The sequence below is a fragment of the Schistocerca gregaria genome, chromosome X, assembly GCF_023897955.1.
Source record: "Schistocerca gregaria isolate iqSchGreg1 chromosome X, iqSchGreg1.2, whole genome shotgun sequence".
Classification (NCBI taxonomy): Eukaryota; Metazoa; Arthropoda; class Insecta; order Orthoptera; family Acrididae; genus Schistocerca; species Schistocerca gregaria.
The window spans coordinates 331,064,872-331,081,246 of NC_064931.1; the positions used below are offsets into that span (position 1 = coordinate 331,064,872).

At 37.6% G+C, this 16,375-nt stretch overlaps 1 protein-coding gene across 5 annotated transcripts in view; it reads left to right on the forward strand.

Moving 5' to 3' along the window:
- LOC126299091 (Bardet-Biedl syndrome 2 protein homolog) overlaps positions 1-16,375 on the forward strand; it is a 159,376-nt gene that overhangs the window by 72,831 nt on the left and 70,170 nt on the right. For all 5 annotated transcript variants that reach the window (XM_049990763.1, XM_049990766.1, XM_049990764.1 and 2 more), the window contains one exon: positions 8,231-8,419. In XM_049990763.1, the coding sequence (XP_049846720.1) occupies positions 8,231-8,419 (189 nt within the window). The remainder of the gene's footprint in view (positions 1-8,230; positions 8,420-16,375) is intronic.

Below are 16,375 nucleotides of genomic sequence, written 5' to 3' on the forward strand. Positions count from 1 at the left end.
CAGATAATCCTTGGCAGTAGTGTAACCTTGCAGAGTAGCCATTGGGCTCATGGAATATCATAATATAGGGAAACAGTGTGAAAATTGACTTCCTTCCATTGCTCCATAGTCCAGGTTTTATGGCTTCAGCACCACATTTTCCTGTTATGGGCTTTTGCATCACTGGTGAGTGGTTTTGGCATTCTAGCTCACTCTACAATTCTGTGCTTATGGAACTCCCTTCATGTTGTTCTCAGGCTGACAGAGTTCATGAGGCTGACATTCTGTTTTGCAGTGACTTTTGCAGCTGTTGTCGTTTTATTTTTTGTGACAATCCCATCCAATGACTGTCTGTCATGACTATTCAACATACACTTTTATCCACACTGTGACTTAGAGTGTGATGTTTTTTCACTTCCCCTGTATGCAGTATAAATCTTCATTATGGTGCCTCTTGAGAAACCAAACCTTTTGCCCCTCCCCCGTGGTTACAGAACACCCGTCCATCATACAAGCACCAACAGTTTGCCCATGTTTGAATGCACTGAGCTCCAACATATTGCGCTCACAACTATCCAGGATACTGTTCTTACCATGACCGTCACTTACAATGTATTGAGGGCATTGCACAAGCGCCGTTCATGTTAGATAGGACAGCTGGGTTAGAATTTGCATTTATGTTCAAGCATGCATTTCTCACAGCGTTTCCATATCTGTGTGTAATGTTCTTGTATTTTCTTGGCGATATAGCATCTGGTTCTATGGTTCTTCATGTACTGTTAACTTCAGCCTCATTTGTCTTTTGTGCTGGCTCCTGAAAAATCTTCTGTATTTTAATTTTTGTTCTTGCCTTTCTTCTGTCTTCAAAATCTTCACCTGTTGTGATTCTTCTTCTATGACAAATTTCAGAATTTGATGTCTTGTTAAGCTGTTGATATGCTATTTCAACAGTGGTAAAGCAATTGTTTTCTTGAAAGTCCTGTTTCCTTCTAGTATCTATAAATTAATAATGTATTCTTCATCTCAGTGATGTGTGTCTCATATCTTCTTGAACTTCTCCAATTGCAACTATATGAAAGCTGCTTATCTCTCTTCCAAAATTAATAGATTTTCCACTAATTAACTCTGCGCACACACTAATTAACTCTGTGCACACACACCCGTCCATATACATGCTTCAGAGCCCCGACCAAGATTCACTATACTTAAAAACTTCCTGTTCTCTTTTACCCTATTGATTCATTACTCTTAAGAGAAACATTTACCTGTTACAAAATACAATAAATTTTTCTACTTATAATCAGACATACCATCTTCATCCATCTTAATGCTTTAGAGTCTCCACCTAGGCTAGATTCTTTCATTTGTTACTTGTGCATTAACAAAAATGTCACATATCAAACTTTTCCTACTGGACCAAAGCATCAGAATACATAGAAGTTACATACAGTTACATTTACAGAATAATATAACAAAATGATAAGAAATTATCATACCTTCTGATCTAAACATTAAACATGTATAAAGCTGCTTGATGTCCATTCTAGTACACAATGAGGGAACTAGGCTGCCAATAAAGGCCTTTTAGCCCACCTGTAATCCCAGTCTCTGACAAAGCTGCTGAGCCACACATTTCAAAGCAGATGTCAACTGCTCATTATATGGAAAGCTTCTTAAGATTTTATCTGTGCACAAATACTGTGCACTTAGCTATCTGATCTTGTATCTTTGTTTTTGAATAATCTGTTGCAAGTTCCATGAATTGGTGCAGTACTTTTAGTACTCTAGATCAGAGGTAGTCAACTGCTTTTCGACTTCTGCCCACTTTTGTATCTCTTTTAGTAGTAACATAGTCTAACTTCATACAAGTTCCACAGTAATGGTGGAATAGGAAAGTAATATTATTTAATAAAATTTATAAATCAGATCTACAGCAATATAAAGTGTACAATAATAATTACTTACTGTACACTTTGCCAAAATTTTATGAAAACCTAATGAAAATGTTTTTAAAACCTACTGGTCACCATGAAAGCTGGAATGCCCACTAATGGTTGTTAGGGACCACACTTACTACCGCTGCTCTAGACTCTTGATCAGGAGCAGCAGTGTTTGAATTCCAGCTCGCACATTCTGATTTCATTTTTCTCTTGTTTCCCTAATTTTGTTAAGGCAAAAGTCAGTATGATTTCTCTGAAAAGTTGGTGACCAATTTTCCTTCACAACATTGCACTTACGAGCTTGTGAACCATCTGTAATGACATTGGTATCAGAGGAACGCTAAACCCTAATATTGCTTTCTTTAGGTCCTCACTGTGTAAGAAGGTGCACTGCATTGCCACTGTTAACCTGTTACTAGAACTTGTAAAGTCATTTGAAATGCTTATCATCTGTGCTCAGTTGCTAGTTGCCAGCTCAGTTTCAGAAAGCACCTACGGGACAAGTGTGCGGTTGATTGGGCTAAAGCACGATGAGTGTTTGTACAGCACTGCTTCTACCAACCAGATGGTACTTCTGCTAAGTGGACTGAGCAGTAATGTCATGCACTAATTTTTCCAATTTTACCCTGTAGCATTTCCTCTGAAGTCACAAAACTAGTCACTGATGATGTGCCACGGTTCTTCACAATGTAAAATAATATATCTCTGAAAGTTTATTAAACACAGCATGTGCACCTAACTAAAGAAAAAACTACAAGGTGAAAACAAATGAAACAAAATTTCAGTTGTGATTGTGTAAGTTTTACCAGTCAGTCACTAACAGTCTGTACATAATGTGGAGATACAGTTCATGGAAACCAGTTGTGGTGAACACCAGTTCCAGAGGTGGTCTGTTGTGGTACATGAAGCCTATAGGAATGGTGTCATTGACTTTCACATCAGTAGTAGGCCTTCGTCAGAGTGGGTCTCCATTCATCAAATTTGGAAACAGAGGAGTAGATGATGAAACAGACGTGTAGATTGTGTTCCCTTGTAGATGACAGTTTCCTATAACAGAGCAGGCCAACTGAGAACTAAGTGATAAACAGCTCTTTCAAGAGCTGGTCCATGTGAGATGGAGGTGCTACAGGTCTATTTTGATTAGAGTGTTAAATCATCTGAGTGAGATACCAGATTCATTTACCCTTTGGCAAAACCACTTTAAAGTGAGAAAACTGTGTGTAATGTAAGTGCAGAAGAGCAGATTGCACATTGCATCTCATGGTGCAAAGAAATTCACCTTGTGACCTTTGTCACAGGAAAACATGAATCCAGTTGCACGACTGAAGCAATACTACATAGGCACACAATTTGATTAGAAGTCTCTTGTAAGGAACATTGTCAAAAACCTGAAATATGGAATGAGTTTAGGATTCCCCGTCAGATAGAATGTATGCTATGGAAGAAATTTCTTGAAGTCATTTAGCTCTGCCCCTCTGATTATTATTATTATTATTATTATTATTATTATTATTATTATTATTATTATTAATGTATTTATATATTTTTACCCTTCTGGGTACACCACCTTAGGATGACCTACCTTCCATCTAGCAAAGTCCACACTTCTCCCATTCTCACTGTCATCCATGGAATGTTTGAATTCCATTATCATTGGATGGGTATGTTATATGAAGCCTCTTAAATTGCAAACATGTTTCTAGCCATGCATCACTAGTCTTTTTTCTGTGAATGAATGGCTATCATTTCTGCCTACACAACTGACAGTAGTTCTCTGCATTCTCACTACATCAAATAGTTTATTGTTCTTTGCTTATGACACTATTTCCATACTGTGCTTGGACATACAGATGTGTTTATAGTGATCTGACTCAGTGACAGAAAAATCTATCATTTCATGGAAAACTGTGGCCTGTTTTCATTAATTGTTCCTCGAAGTTCATTTGCAGACAAGAGAATACCTGGACCATAGAAATTTTGAAATTCCTAATTTGTCCCCCACAACTGTTGGAATATATCACAGTATCCTTCAGGCAGTTGATTAGTTCCTCACTACAGTATTAAATTATGTGTCATCCAGCTTTGTCTGCTCTCCATCATGTCACATACACACTGTACTCTCCTCACTCTCAAGGTCATGAATACCAAGATTGTATAAATGTAATTGTTTGCAGTCATAAGGCTAGGTTAGATAAGTTAATGACTTTTCCAAGACAAAACTGAAAATAAGTGTTTCCAGAGAAGCTTCATTCTTTGCATTTCTGATGCTTTCTTGCTGCCTGTGCCTTTCCATTGTTTTCCCTTGTACTTCATTTCCATTATGGTTATCAGTTTCATGTTCGCCACTTGTCTGGCAGATGTGTTTCCTTGGAATACAGAAAGATCTTCATTGAAACAATGCGTATAGATCCATTTTTAATGGGGCGAAATTCTCTTGCAGTGCAAAAACTAAATATGGATTATTTCAGTACAAACCAGTGTGATAAACTTATCCTTGTATCTCATATTCCACTATACACAAATTTTAACTTAATTTGAATGGGGTTGAACTATGATAAGTGCACATGGATGCGTGAGTAAAAAAATAAAATGGACCTTGTTCATATTCCAAGTCTTGGAATATGCAAATATGTAAGAGACTGTTTTGTTTTTAAGTACTTTTATTGTCTCCTGAATTACTGTGAAAATCCAAATCATAGTCCTCCATGTTCAACACTAAATGGAAATGGCTCATTAATGATTGTACAAAAAGATTTCACCTCTTAGAAGTACATGAATATGTTAACAGGTGGAAGGGGAGTACACATTCCACAACATAGTCTCCTTTCCCTTGACATAGCTCTGTTTTGCCTACAGGAAGAAATGCAACATAATAAAAAAAGTCAAAATTTGACATGGTAAACCTTACTCAAACATCCTTATGCAACATAACATTTATTTAGCAAGTTACAAAATTTTTGAAGTTATTGATTATGTTATAGATTTTATGGTGGAGCACTCACAAAAGTAGGGGAGCGGATGGTAAGTTGCGTGAGTTAGTTAGTTTGTTAGTTACATGTTCCGTGGATCATTTTGCATAATGTGAAATGAGTCATTTCACATTGACATTACGAATTAATTTGTAAATATGGCTACATGCTTAACATTTATCAGATGTGAGTTAGTAATAATTCCTACCCACCATGTTTTATACATTACAATAACAGAAATTCTTCTATGGAATAGGAGCACTTGTCAAGGAGAAACTTTTTCAGTTTGTTTTTAGCTTTTGCATTGCTGTCTGCCAGTCATTCTATATCACTGGGTAAGCGGTCAAAAATTTTGTTGCAACATTGTGTACCACTATTTGTGGTAAAGACAACCTTAATGTGGAGTAATGAATGTCCTTTTTTTCTGGTATTGTGATTATGAGGAGTGTTCAATAAGTACTGCAACCCTTTTTTCTGAAAGCAAGTTGGTTTTATCCCACCATATTATTCCCCACTCTTTTGGCTACAAAACCACATTTCTTAACATAATCTGTCTTCACCACAATGGCCTTACACCACCTTTCTAGGAGGGCCTGTATGCCCCCATGGTACCACTCTACTGGTTACCGTCAGAGCCAATGTCTTGATGCATCACTAACTTCTCCATCATCCACTTACTGCTTCTCACAATATGTCACAATATGTATCCTTCATTGGACCAGACAGATGGGAGTCAGAAGATGCGAGATCTGGGCTGTGGGGTGGATGGGGAAGAACAGTCCACTGAAGGTTTGTGAGCTGCTCTTGGGTGTGCAGACTTGTATGAGCCCTTGGATTGTCATGGAGAAGGAGAAGTTTGTTTGCATTTTTGTGATGACAAACACCCTGAACCTATTTCTTCTATTTCCTGATGGCAGCACAATACACTTTTGAGTTGATTGTTGCACCATGAGGGAGGTTGTCAAACAGAATAACCCCTTCAGAGTCCCACAAGAGTGTCACCATAACTTTACTGGCTGAGGGTGCAGCTTTGAACTGTTTTCTTCAGAGGAGAGTGGTGTGGCACCGTTTCATGTATTGCCATTTTGTTTCTGGTTCAAAGTTATGAACCCATGTTTCATCGCCTGTGATGATGTATGACCAAAAATTGTCATTATCAGCCTCATAATGTGCTTGCAGTTCTGCATAGATGGTCCTTAGTAGTTCTTTATGGTCTTGCGTTAGGTGGCAAGGAACCCAGTGGCACACATCTGTGAGTACCCCCAACTAACCACTACTAACAGGGACGTTTGATTGAGCAGTGAGTTGTTTGATTGTGATCCATCAATCACCTTCAATGAGATTGTCCACACATTCCCATTGTAGGAGTCACGGCTATGTGCAGCCAGTCAGCATGTGTGAGATCAGATGGGTTTATTTGAGTTTGTTGCAGTGATGATAGATGCATTGCCTAATGACTCATCATGCTTTTGTTCATTGCCAGGTCTCCATAGGCATTCTGCAAGTGCCTATAAATATGTCAGATGCTCTGATTTTTCGTCAAAAGAAGCTCAATGACAGATCTCTGTTTGGGGCACACTTCTGTTACAGAGGCCATTTTGAAGGCTATGTATAAGGCTGCCACCTATTGGAACTTCATGAAACTTCCATAATGTCCCACAAGAAATTCCAAATTTTTTTAACCAAAAGTGACATAGGGAAAAAATGTGTTGCATTACTTATTGAAAACTCATCACATGTACACCTTCGTTTCTTTTGATCTTTAGTGGATTGCTTCCAACAGATTTCATGGGGAACAAATATACTGCGAAGCAGTTGTCAGAATGCCCAACTCCATAAACAGATGTCTACAATATGATTGTGAGTGAACCCCACACATTGTTCTTAGAGCATGTTTTCAAGCAATGAAGACTTTCTTTCTTAAAAATGGGTTGCCCCAGAACATTATGCCATATTACATTACTGAATAAAAATATGCAAAATATGTCAGCTTACTGTCTTTGCCAAATATTTTCAATGAGTCTAAATGCAGATGTGACTGAACTAAGTTGTTTTAGGAGTTCCAAAATCTGCTTTTTCCTGTTTAAATTCTCACTAATATTGAACCTAAGAATTTTGAAGTTTACACACCCTTTCTTATTTCCTCGCCATGTGTTACACTTGTCATTGATGTAGTACTCTAGATGTGCAGAACTGAATATGTTGTGTCTTTTTAAAACAGAGTGTGAGACCATTCGCAGAAAATTGGTCAGTGATACATTAAAACATATGAGTGACAACAGTGGACCTAAGATTAAGCTTTGGGGAAACCCACACGATTTCTCCCCATTCAGAATTATGTCCCCAGACTGTATTGGTTGAATTGCTAATTACAACTTTCTGCTTTCTTTTCCTAGATGTGTCATTATCCATTGGTTGGCTTTACCATCAATCTCATAACTTAGATTTGTCTAGAAGAATATTGTGATTCACACAGTCAAATGCCTTAAATAGGTTGAAGAAAATACCAACTGGCACTGTTTTATTATTTAATTCTTGTAAAACTTGGTGAATGAACATGTAAATTGTATGGAAGACATGAGGGCATCTGCCTGTTGTTGTTGTTTTGGAGGACAATAACAACAACAAATGTGTAATATTCCTGTCAGTGAAACTGGTTATCCATAGTTATTGCCTGTCAGGTAATAAGTGTCGCTATTGCTTTGTTCTTTGTATGCATCATGCCCTTTAACGTAAAAACGTGTGGCACATTACATCTCATATCACAGAGAAATTCACAAAAATTTCGAAAGAGGCACATCTCCATACTTGGAACATATTTTTAAAGGCAGTGAAACCCAGTCTAGTGTGTTGTTGAAATGGGGAATAAAATGCAAAAACTAGTGCCATGTAAAATTGTGATGTAGGACTTCAGACAATTTGAGATGGCAAAGATTTCATTTTGTAAGTGGGCTGAGCCTTTTTGAAAAATTTGTCATCATTGGGAAATGTATATAGCTCTATATGTCTGTCATTTGCAGGATAGATTGAAAAGTTCACTTAAATATTTGTTTTTTATGTTACAATGAAATTGTACTTGATGTCACCTGTCCATAGCTGCATATCTCCATAATAAATACAATTAAAAGTAAACATCATTTTCAAACACCAAAGCAGGTACTGCTGCATTTGATTATTAAAGTATTGAAATATGAAATAAGGAGATTGACCTCTGCATACAACAGCTGTTTCCTTCTGTGGAAGAAAAGAATGCTTTAACCTCAGCATTTGGGTGTGGGTGCTTTGATTATAATCGGTAAACTGTTCAGAAAACGTGGTGCTGTTACCATATCAAAATTCTAGGTGATGGATGGAGTGTCTGCCATTACAATTGGGAGGCTAGGTCATTGGAAGAATCCTTTGGTCATTGTTGGTGGTAACTGCTCTATTCAGGGATTTGACTATGAAGGTAATGAGCCATTTTGGACAGTCACGGGAGACACAGTCACCTCGCTTGCTTTATTGGACTTTGATGGTGATGGTGATAATGAGGTGAGTGTTCTTTGTTTCTGCCATATCTTTTAATTTTCACAAACTAGCAATAGTTGTTATTTTTTAGCATACAAAAAATATAGAAAATAGTTTTCATTGTTAAATTTAGCCTTGTATGAGTTTGCAGACACAATGTTATATGAGGGTTGCCGAAAAAGTAATGCACCACTTATTTTTTTTCTCAACCGATAACTGCGCTATGAATACAAGACATTTTGTATGTATTATTTGAAGTCTCCTGAGTGAGCGTGCCACGTCTGACAGATAGTGTAGCTGCAGGACAGTTTCAAAACAGCATCTGTATATGATGTACATTACAAGCAATGTGACATCATTGAATTTCTCACTGCAGATAAAGAAACTGTGGGGAATATTAACAAACACTTGTGCAAAGTCTATGGAGCACCTGCTGTCGACAGAAGTATAGTTAGCTGCTGGGTACAGAGGGTGATGTCATCAGAAGGCAGTTCGGCAGAGCTCCATGATTTACAGTGGTTGGGGAGACCATCCATGTCTGGTACACCTGACGTGTTGCAGCAAGCTGATGTTGTCATTTGCCATTTGTGGAAGACATTTTGAGGATGACGAGGAGGTGATTCACATAGTGAAGCACTGGCTCTGCCACCAGGACAAGGATTGCTACTGACAAGGCATACATGCCCTTGTTTCGCACTGGCGGAAGGCCATAGAACAGGATGGAGATTATGTGGAAAAATAGGGTGTGTAGATAAAACACCATTCTCTTGTGTGTGTAATTCCCATTATGTTCAATAAAGTATTGTTGAAGAAAAAAAATGCAGTGCATTACTTTCTGGGCAACCCTTGTAAATCATAAAATTATGTACAGGGTGTCCATAATTAGTTACAGTTTCAAAATGGTGTAGAAAGGAAACCACTACTTAGAATGATGTCAGATTTAAATAGCATATTATTAATACAGGGCAAACATCAGAAAACAAGAATTTGACCACTAGATGGCACTGTAAGCATCAGTATATTCACACCAACAGATGTGCAGCAAGCGGCTGTTCCTCAGTTTGCATCTGAAATGCCTTACATGGCTGTCTCCATGAAGGATTACATGCTGCTGGTACAGTTATTTTACAAGAATGGGGACTGTGTGCCAGTAACCCTGCAGTAGTTCCAGATACTCAAGGTATGAAAAAAAGCATTGGTACAGTGCATGCAGAGGATCTGGAGAAAATGATTACAAAATTTGAAAACATAAGGTCTTTTGAATTACAGCATGACAGAGGGAGGAAGGCAGTTGATCCAACATCTGTCTAATATGTGGTCACGACGTTGCATGAGGGGTTGAGTGGTGTTGTGCAAACATGCAGTTCATGGGGAATTGTCTGAACATTGGGCATGCGTGGGAACCATGGTGCATAAAATCCTACGAAACATCCTGCATTGCTAGCCATACAAAATTTCCCATGTTCTGGAGTTGCCTCTTTCTGACCTGCCATCAAGAGAAACATTCACTCTGAAATTTCTTGCTCACATGGAAGTGGACGAGAATGACTATGGAATGTTGTGTGGACAGACAAAACCCATTTTCATGTCCAAGGACATGTCAATACACAGAACTCCAGAATACTGAGAACAGAAAATCCACTTGTATATTGACTGCTACCACTTCATTCTGAAAAGATGACTGTGTTGTGCAAATTGACGGCATTGTTTTGAGAAGATGAGTCTTGATGGTTTTGTTACTTGTACTGTCACTGGTAAATGCTAGGAAAGTCTTTTGTGCACCAATGTCATTTCAACCCTTCAACAGCATGGATGTGTGAGCAGGATCATTTTTGTACAAGACAGTGATCCTCTGCAAATTGTACAGTCAGTTTTTCAAAAATACTAGAATTATCGGTCATCATTTTCTTACAGCCTGGCTGTCCAGATCATGTGATCTTAATCTGTGTGACTTTTGGCTGTGGGGCTATGTGAAAGATGGGCTCAGTGCTTCAATTAGGAACATAGCTGAATTGAAGAGACACATTGTTGAACACATTCTGAACATGTTTCGAGGAGGTAAACTGTGCGAATTTTGTTGCCTGTACCATCATTGGTAAATGCTATGAGAGTCTGTTGTGCACCAAAGTCATTTCAACCCTTCAACAGCGTGAATGTGTGCGCAGATCATTTTTATACAAGATGGCAGTCCTCTGCACATTGCACAGTCATCATTTTGAAACTGCTAGACTTATCAGTCATCATTTCCCTACAGCCTGGCCGTCCAGATCACCTGAGCTTTTTCTGCATGACTTTTGGCTGTGGGATGATCTGAAAGATGTGCTCAGTGCTGCAATTAGGAATGTAGCTGTGTAGCTGAATTCAAGGCATACATTGTGTAACGCATTCTGAACATGACCCCGGAGACACTAATCTGTTGTGGGACATGCTGTTTCTCGATTTCAACTTGTGGCAGAAAATGGTGGACAGCATGTTGAACATGTCTTCTGTCAGTCTCACGACAATTAGAAATTGATGTCATTTTGCTTTTTATTCTGTTTGTGGCCTCTGTACACTTAAAAGCCAATTTTCTCATCTGACGCGGTCCTACCTGTACTTTGTGGATGAGATTGTCTTGCCAACAGTGCCATAAATGTTGCATGCCGTACTTGTGCAGTCATTCACACTGAATAGTATGGATGATGTAATGTGCAACTCAAACCATAGCCATCATATTGCACTCCTCCTGTCATTTATAGCTGACCCCATTTATGTTCAAACGTTTACAGTGCCATCTGTTGGTAAAATTTTTTCTTCCTTATGTCGTGTGTCCCCCCCCCCCCCCCCCCCCCCCCCCCAACATTAATATGCTGTTCAAATCTGACAGCATTCTGAGTAGTAGTTCTCTTTTTACAGTGTTTTCAAACTGGAACTTTAATTATGGACATCCTGTATATGTTATATTTTTGTGCTAGTAAATCATTTCCCTTTATATTCTGTGCTGTGGTATTGTCAGGTTTTGTAAGGGACATTGAGGCTAAAACATAAGTGGACATAGACTAAGCACCAGATTCTTGCAATGTGGGAGGAAGAGAGACACACAAGAAAAGTTGGCTTCAGTTACTGTTGAGTTACTCTGCCCATAGTTAATATTGCTTCAGTTGTTGTTCTTGTTGTTGTTCTAACTGTGGAAGTAGATATATATGCCGCACCTCATTGATACTGCAAAAATGCCGTGATGAAACATACTAAATTTTGATACCCAGCTCATAAAATCTTGTTTATATAATGCTGTTATGTAGAAACATATGTATTAACTCACATTCATATCTGAAAAAGGTATTTCACTTTTGTCACTTTCAGAATAAATACAACATATCTTACCAAACCTTGTGTTGAATGTGAGGGGATTTCTATTTTTATGGATAGTGAATACTGCTGCATTCCTATATAATTTCTCCTTATTGTGGTGATACTGATTGGCACTGTGAGAGTATATCTAAATATTAAAACATATTTTAAAGTTATTATAAATTTGTGAAAGTTTGTCGTACTATGTAGTGTGTTCAAAAAGTATATAAGTTATGTCATCCCACATTAAGTCCACTGCACAGCAAGAATGATGTATTGTGAGAAAAAAGTGAATCTTTCAGATTTTTTGCAGAGACAGTACTGCTGTGGTACAGATAACAGGTGTATAGCCATGTGAGAGTGGAACGGTATGGGAAGTGGAAACTTACTCCAAAGTTGAATTACACCATGCAGAACAATTCTTGTAGGCAAAACATTCAAATTGCACACAGACCACCATGAAATTATAATAACATGTGGACCAAATGCAATTTCACATCCAGCCATCATAAAATGGTGCCAAGATTTTGATCAAGACAGCACAAATGTGGTTGATACTGATCAGGGAATCCAGCTATTGTACCATGTGATCGATCATTTTAACAAACTGAAAGAATATCTTTGGGCATGGGTGGGGGGAAGATTTTCCAATGATGATGATGGTGGTGGTGGTGGTGATCACACAGTAATACAGCAGTTCTCGAATGACTCCATGACCTAAGTAGCGGATTTCTATCTCCGAGGTGTAATGTTATGGACCTGTATTTTACATCAGTAGTGCTGCTTCTCGTGAGCATCTACCTTCTAGTTATTATATGGTTTTGTGACATGTTTGTTAAATGAAAAACACGAGATCTTTTCACATTTATTAGTATCAGTAAAATAGTGATTATTTGCTTCTGTTCAATATTTTAGACAGTTCATATATCAGAGGTCAGCACCTACATTACAAATGTTTTGACTGAGTGGTAACACTTTTACGGTGCACTTTCACTTTCTAATTCTGACTGACAGACCACATGAAATACAAAATGAGATTTTCACACTGCAGAGGAGTGTGTGATGACATAAAACTTCCTGGCGGATTAAAACTGTGTGTCAGACCGAGACTCAAACTCAGGACCTTTGCCCTCAGAAGAGCTTCTGTGAAGTTTGGAAGTTAGGAGATGAGGTACTGGCAGAATTGAAGCTGTGAGGATGGGTTGTGACTATTGCTTGGGTTGCTCAGTTGGCAGAGCACTTACCAGTGAAAGGCAAAGGTCTCAAGCTTGAGACTCGGTCTGGGACACAGTTTTAATCTGCCAGGAAGTTTCAATTTGAAATACATTTTAGTTACAAGACATTTTCAGAAAGTAAGAGTACTAGATTTTTATATATGTATATACATTTTTTAAAGTGTATTTGAAAAAATTATGGGATATTGTTGATACTCCTGTTGACTGTTTTTCCACATAATCACCATCCTGTTCAGTGCATGTGGCCACCTGTGGCACAAGATTCTTTATGCCCACCTTGAAGAATTCTCCTACCAGCTCCTTTCCACACTTCATAACCTCTGTCTGCTCTTGGTGCGCGGTTGAAAATTTAATTTCACTGGTGTGTGCCTTCAGGGGGGTGAAAAGATGGGAATCTAAAGGTGCCAAGTTAGGGGAGTGCAGGATGGTGGTTCAAAACATCCCAGCCAAATGAGTCCAAGTCTTGGTGACTAAGGTTGTATGTGAGGACAGCTGTTGCTATGCGTCAAGCACACAACTCGTCAGCATGCCCCTCGTTTTGTGTTTAATGCCCCCTTTAGAGTTTGTTTAGGTCTCATAATATCGTTGTGCATTATGGTCTCCCTCCGAGGCAAAAATTCAACCGAAATGGTGCCTTTTCGGTACCTAACCACTGCTGAAATGTCATATGGGTAATTTGTGTGAAGCCACTGTAATGACTGTCTTTTTGTGTCAGGCATGTAGTGAGCCACCCATGTTTCATCTCCAGACACAATAGAGCTCAGAAAATCCTCAACCTTCAATTCAAGTCACTCAAGAAATTGAGGGTGCAACTGATCAGATTTTTCTTGTGTTTCTCTGTCAGCTGTTTTGGGACACATCTCATGCACAGTTTCTGACCTCGCGTTTCTGTGAGTGTCTCGTATAAGAGAGTTCTGGAGAATTGTGGAAACATCACAGAAATTTCATCCACTGTCAATTGGTGATCTTCATGAACAGTTTTCTTTTTTATTTGCACTAACTCATCAGTCAAAATAGGTCTTCCACTCCTCTGTTTGTCATAAACATTTTTCCTGCATCCACCAAACTCCCTACACCACTTAAACATACTCATTCTGTTCATAACACCTTCATCATAAACCATCTTGACTGGTGAAAAAAATTTGGTAGGTGTTATTCCTTTTGCAAATAGGAGGCGAATCACAGCATGTGGACCACATGTGGTGAGATTTCTTGTCAACACCTTTCACACAACTGGACACTACAATGTGAGTTTATGTAATACTATGTTCATATTATTCTCACTGTGGTCAGGGAATCCCTCTATACTGCTCAGTGTTGCCAACCCTTAAAAAAACCACAGCTTGTTGTGATCACAGTACACTTACTTTCTAAATATGCATCATACACAGTCACTGCATATAGTAGCTGTTCCCTTTGTATAACTTACTACATGATTTTTACAATATAGCGGCTAACTGCAGACTGACATACTTCACTACAAATTAATGCATACCCATCCATGATTCACCAGGAAGTTTACATTTAAATGGCTAACCATGGACTGACTGACTGAACCCAGCCAGTGACACAGATATGCTCACAGTTTAGCTGTTAGGTGCTGATTGACTGAAGCGTTATCCTGCACACTTTCTTACAGATGCATGTAAGGCTAAAATTCAAAATTTGTTATATTTGTAATACTAACATAAAAGAGCAATATCACACAAAATAATAACAACCAAACGAGTAAGTCTGTGTAACTCTAACCTATATTGCAAAAAAAAGAAGGTACTTTTTTATGTCAATAATTTCTACTTTCACAGGAATTCCCATAACTGGGCAAAAGGTGATAAAAACTGAGATTTTCCAAATTAAATCATTAGCATACTAAGAATATCTTGTAGTAGCTATGAAACTATTGTTCAGAATTTTGGAAATAACCATCTATGTCAGTAAAAGACTATTCCAGAACCTGTTGCCAGTTGCAGTGTATTGGCAACAAAAATGATATTTTCAGTAATTCACATTAATTTTGACCAAATTTTAAAACATTAACCTGCCATAATAATCAGCTCATTAAGAGGTGTAATTTTATCTTAAAAGTTTGACACAAATATTATAGTTAGAAGCTGTGTGTTTGTCTTGATGCAGCATAACTGACGTTGCGCAAATATACGGACATCATTCATCCAGTATTTGAGAATAAGAGCACTTAGTGATTTCCAAAAAAAGATTAGACATAATTTCAAACCGTTTTGAAATTTTTTCTCATCAACACCCCCCCTAAAAATGATGAAAGGAAAAAAGTTTATCACTTATTACATTTTCACGCTCAGACTTCAGCATCACACACAACATTTTAATTTATTACTTCTTTACGACTACCTCTATTTGCCATGCGATATGCAGACTATATACCACTGAACAAACCTTCAAAATTGTATCATTGTATGACACACACAGTTCAGGAGATATGACATCGTACATATTGAGAAATGTGAGAAACTACTCATTTTATATTTATCCATTGTTTCATAATGAGAGCACTAGTGACTGCCAACAAATTTCAAGCACTATTTCAAACTTTTCTTAATTTTTTTCCTCACTTACATGTATAAATACAAACGTTTCTAACATTAACTCATCTTTAAAGTAATCAGACATTTGAAGCTGTTTTATAACATCGTACATATTGAGAAATGTGAGAAACTAGCTTTTGCTTAAAATAGAGCACAAATTACCCATTTTATATTTATCCATTGTTTCATAATGAGAGCACTAGCGACTGCCAACAAATTTCAAGCACTATTTCAAACTTTTCTTAATTTTTTTCCTCACTTACATGTATAAATACAAACATTTCTAACATTAACTCATCTTTAAAGTAATCAGACATTTGAAGCCGTTTTATAAATGGAAAGTCAGTTCTTTACGGAATTTGGGGTTTACTGGTTATTTAAGATTCAAACCTTCTGGAACATGATAACTTTGATTAAGAATGTTTTTTGAAATAGGAAATTTTTGGAAAAAGTAAAGTTCTTATGACAAAGAGGAGAATGAGGGCTTTTAAGTTAACTGTGTCAGTTTATAAACAAACAGCTATTTGCTCAGTAAAATATTCAGTTTCACATTTTCATTACAAATCTTCAATTATAGATTTTTATAGATCTTCAGTTATAGATATTTCATTATAAAAATGATTTCCAAGTAATCTAACTATAATATTTCTGTTAGTCATTGAGAAATTGCACAGTGAATAATAAGTCTCACTGAAATGGGCACGAATAAGAAATTATATATTCTATATAACTGACCTTTGCGTATTCTCAATGAAACCGGATTAAATAAAGAAATAAAATAAAATACCGAGATAATGAGTGGTAGAAGAACAAATGGGATGGTTCCACCATGCTCTGTTACAAAGAAATTGACT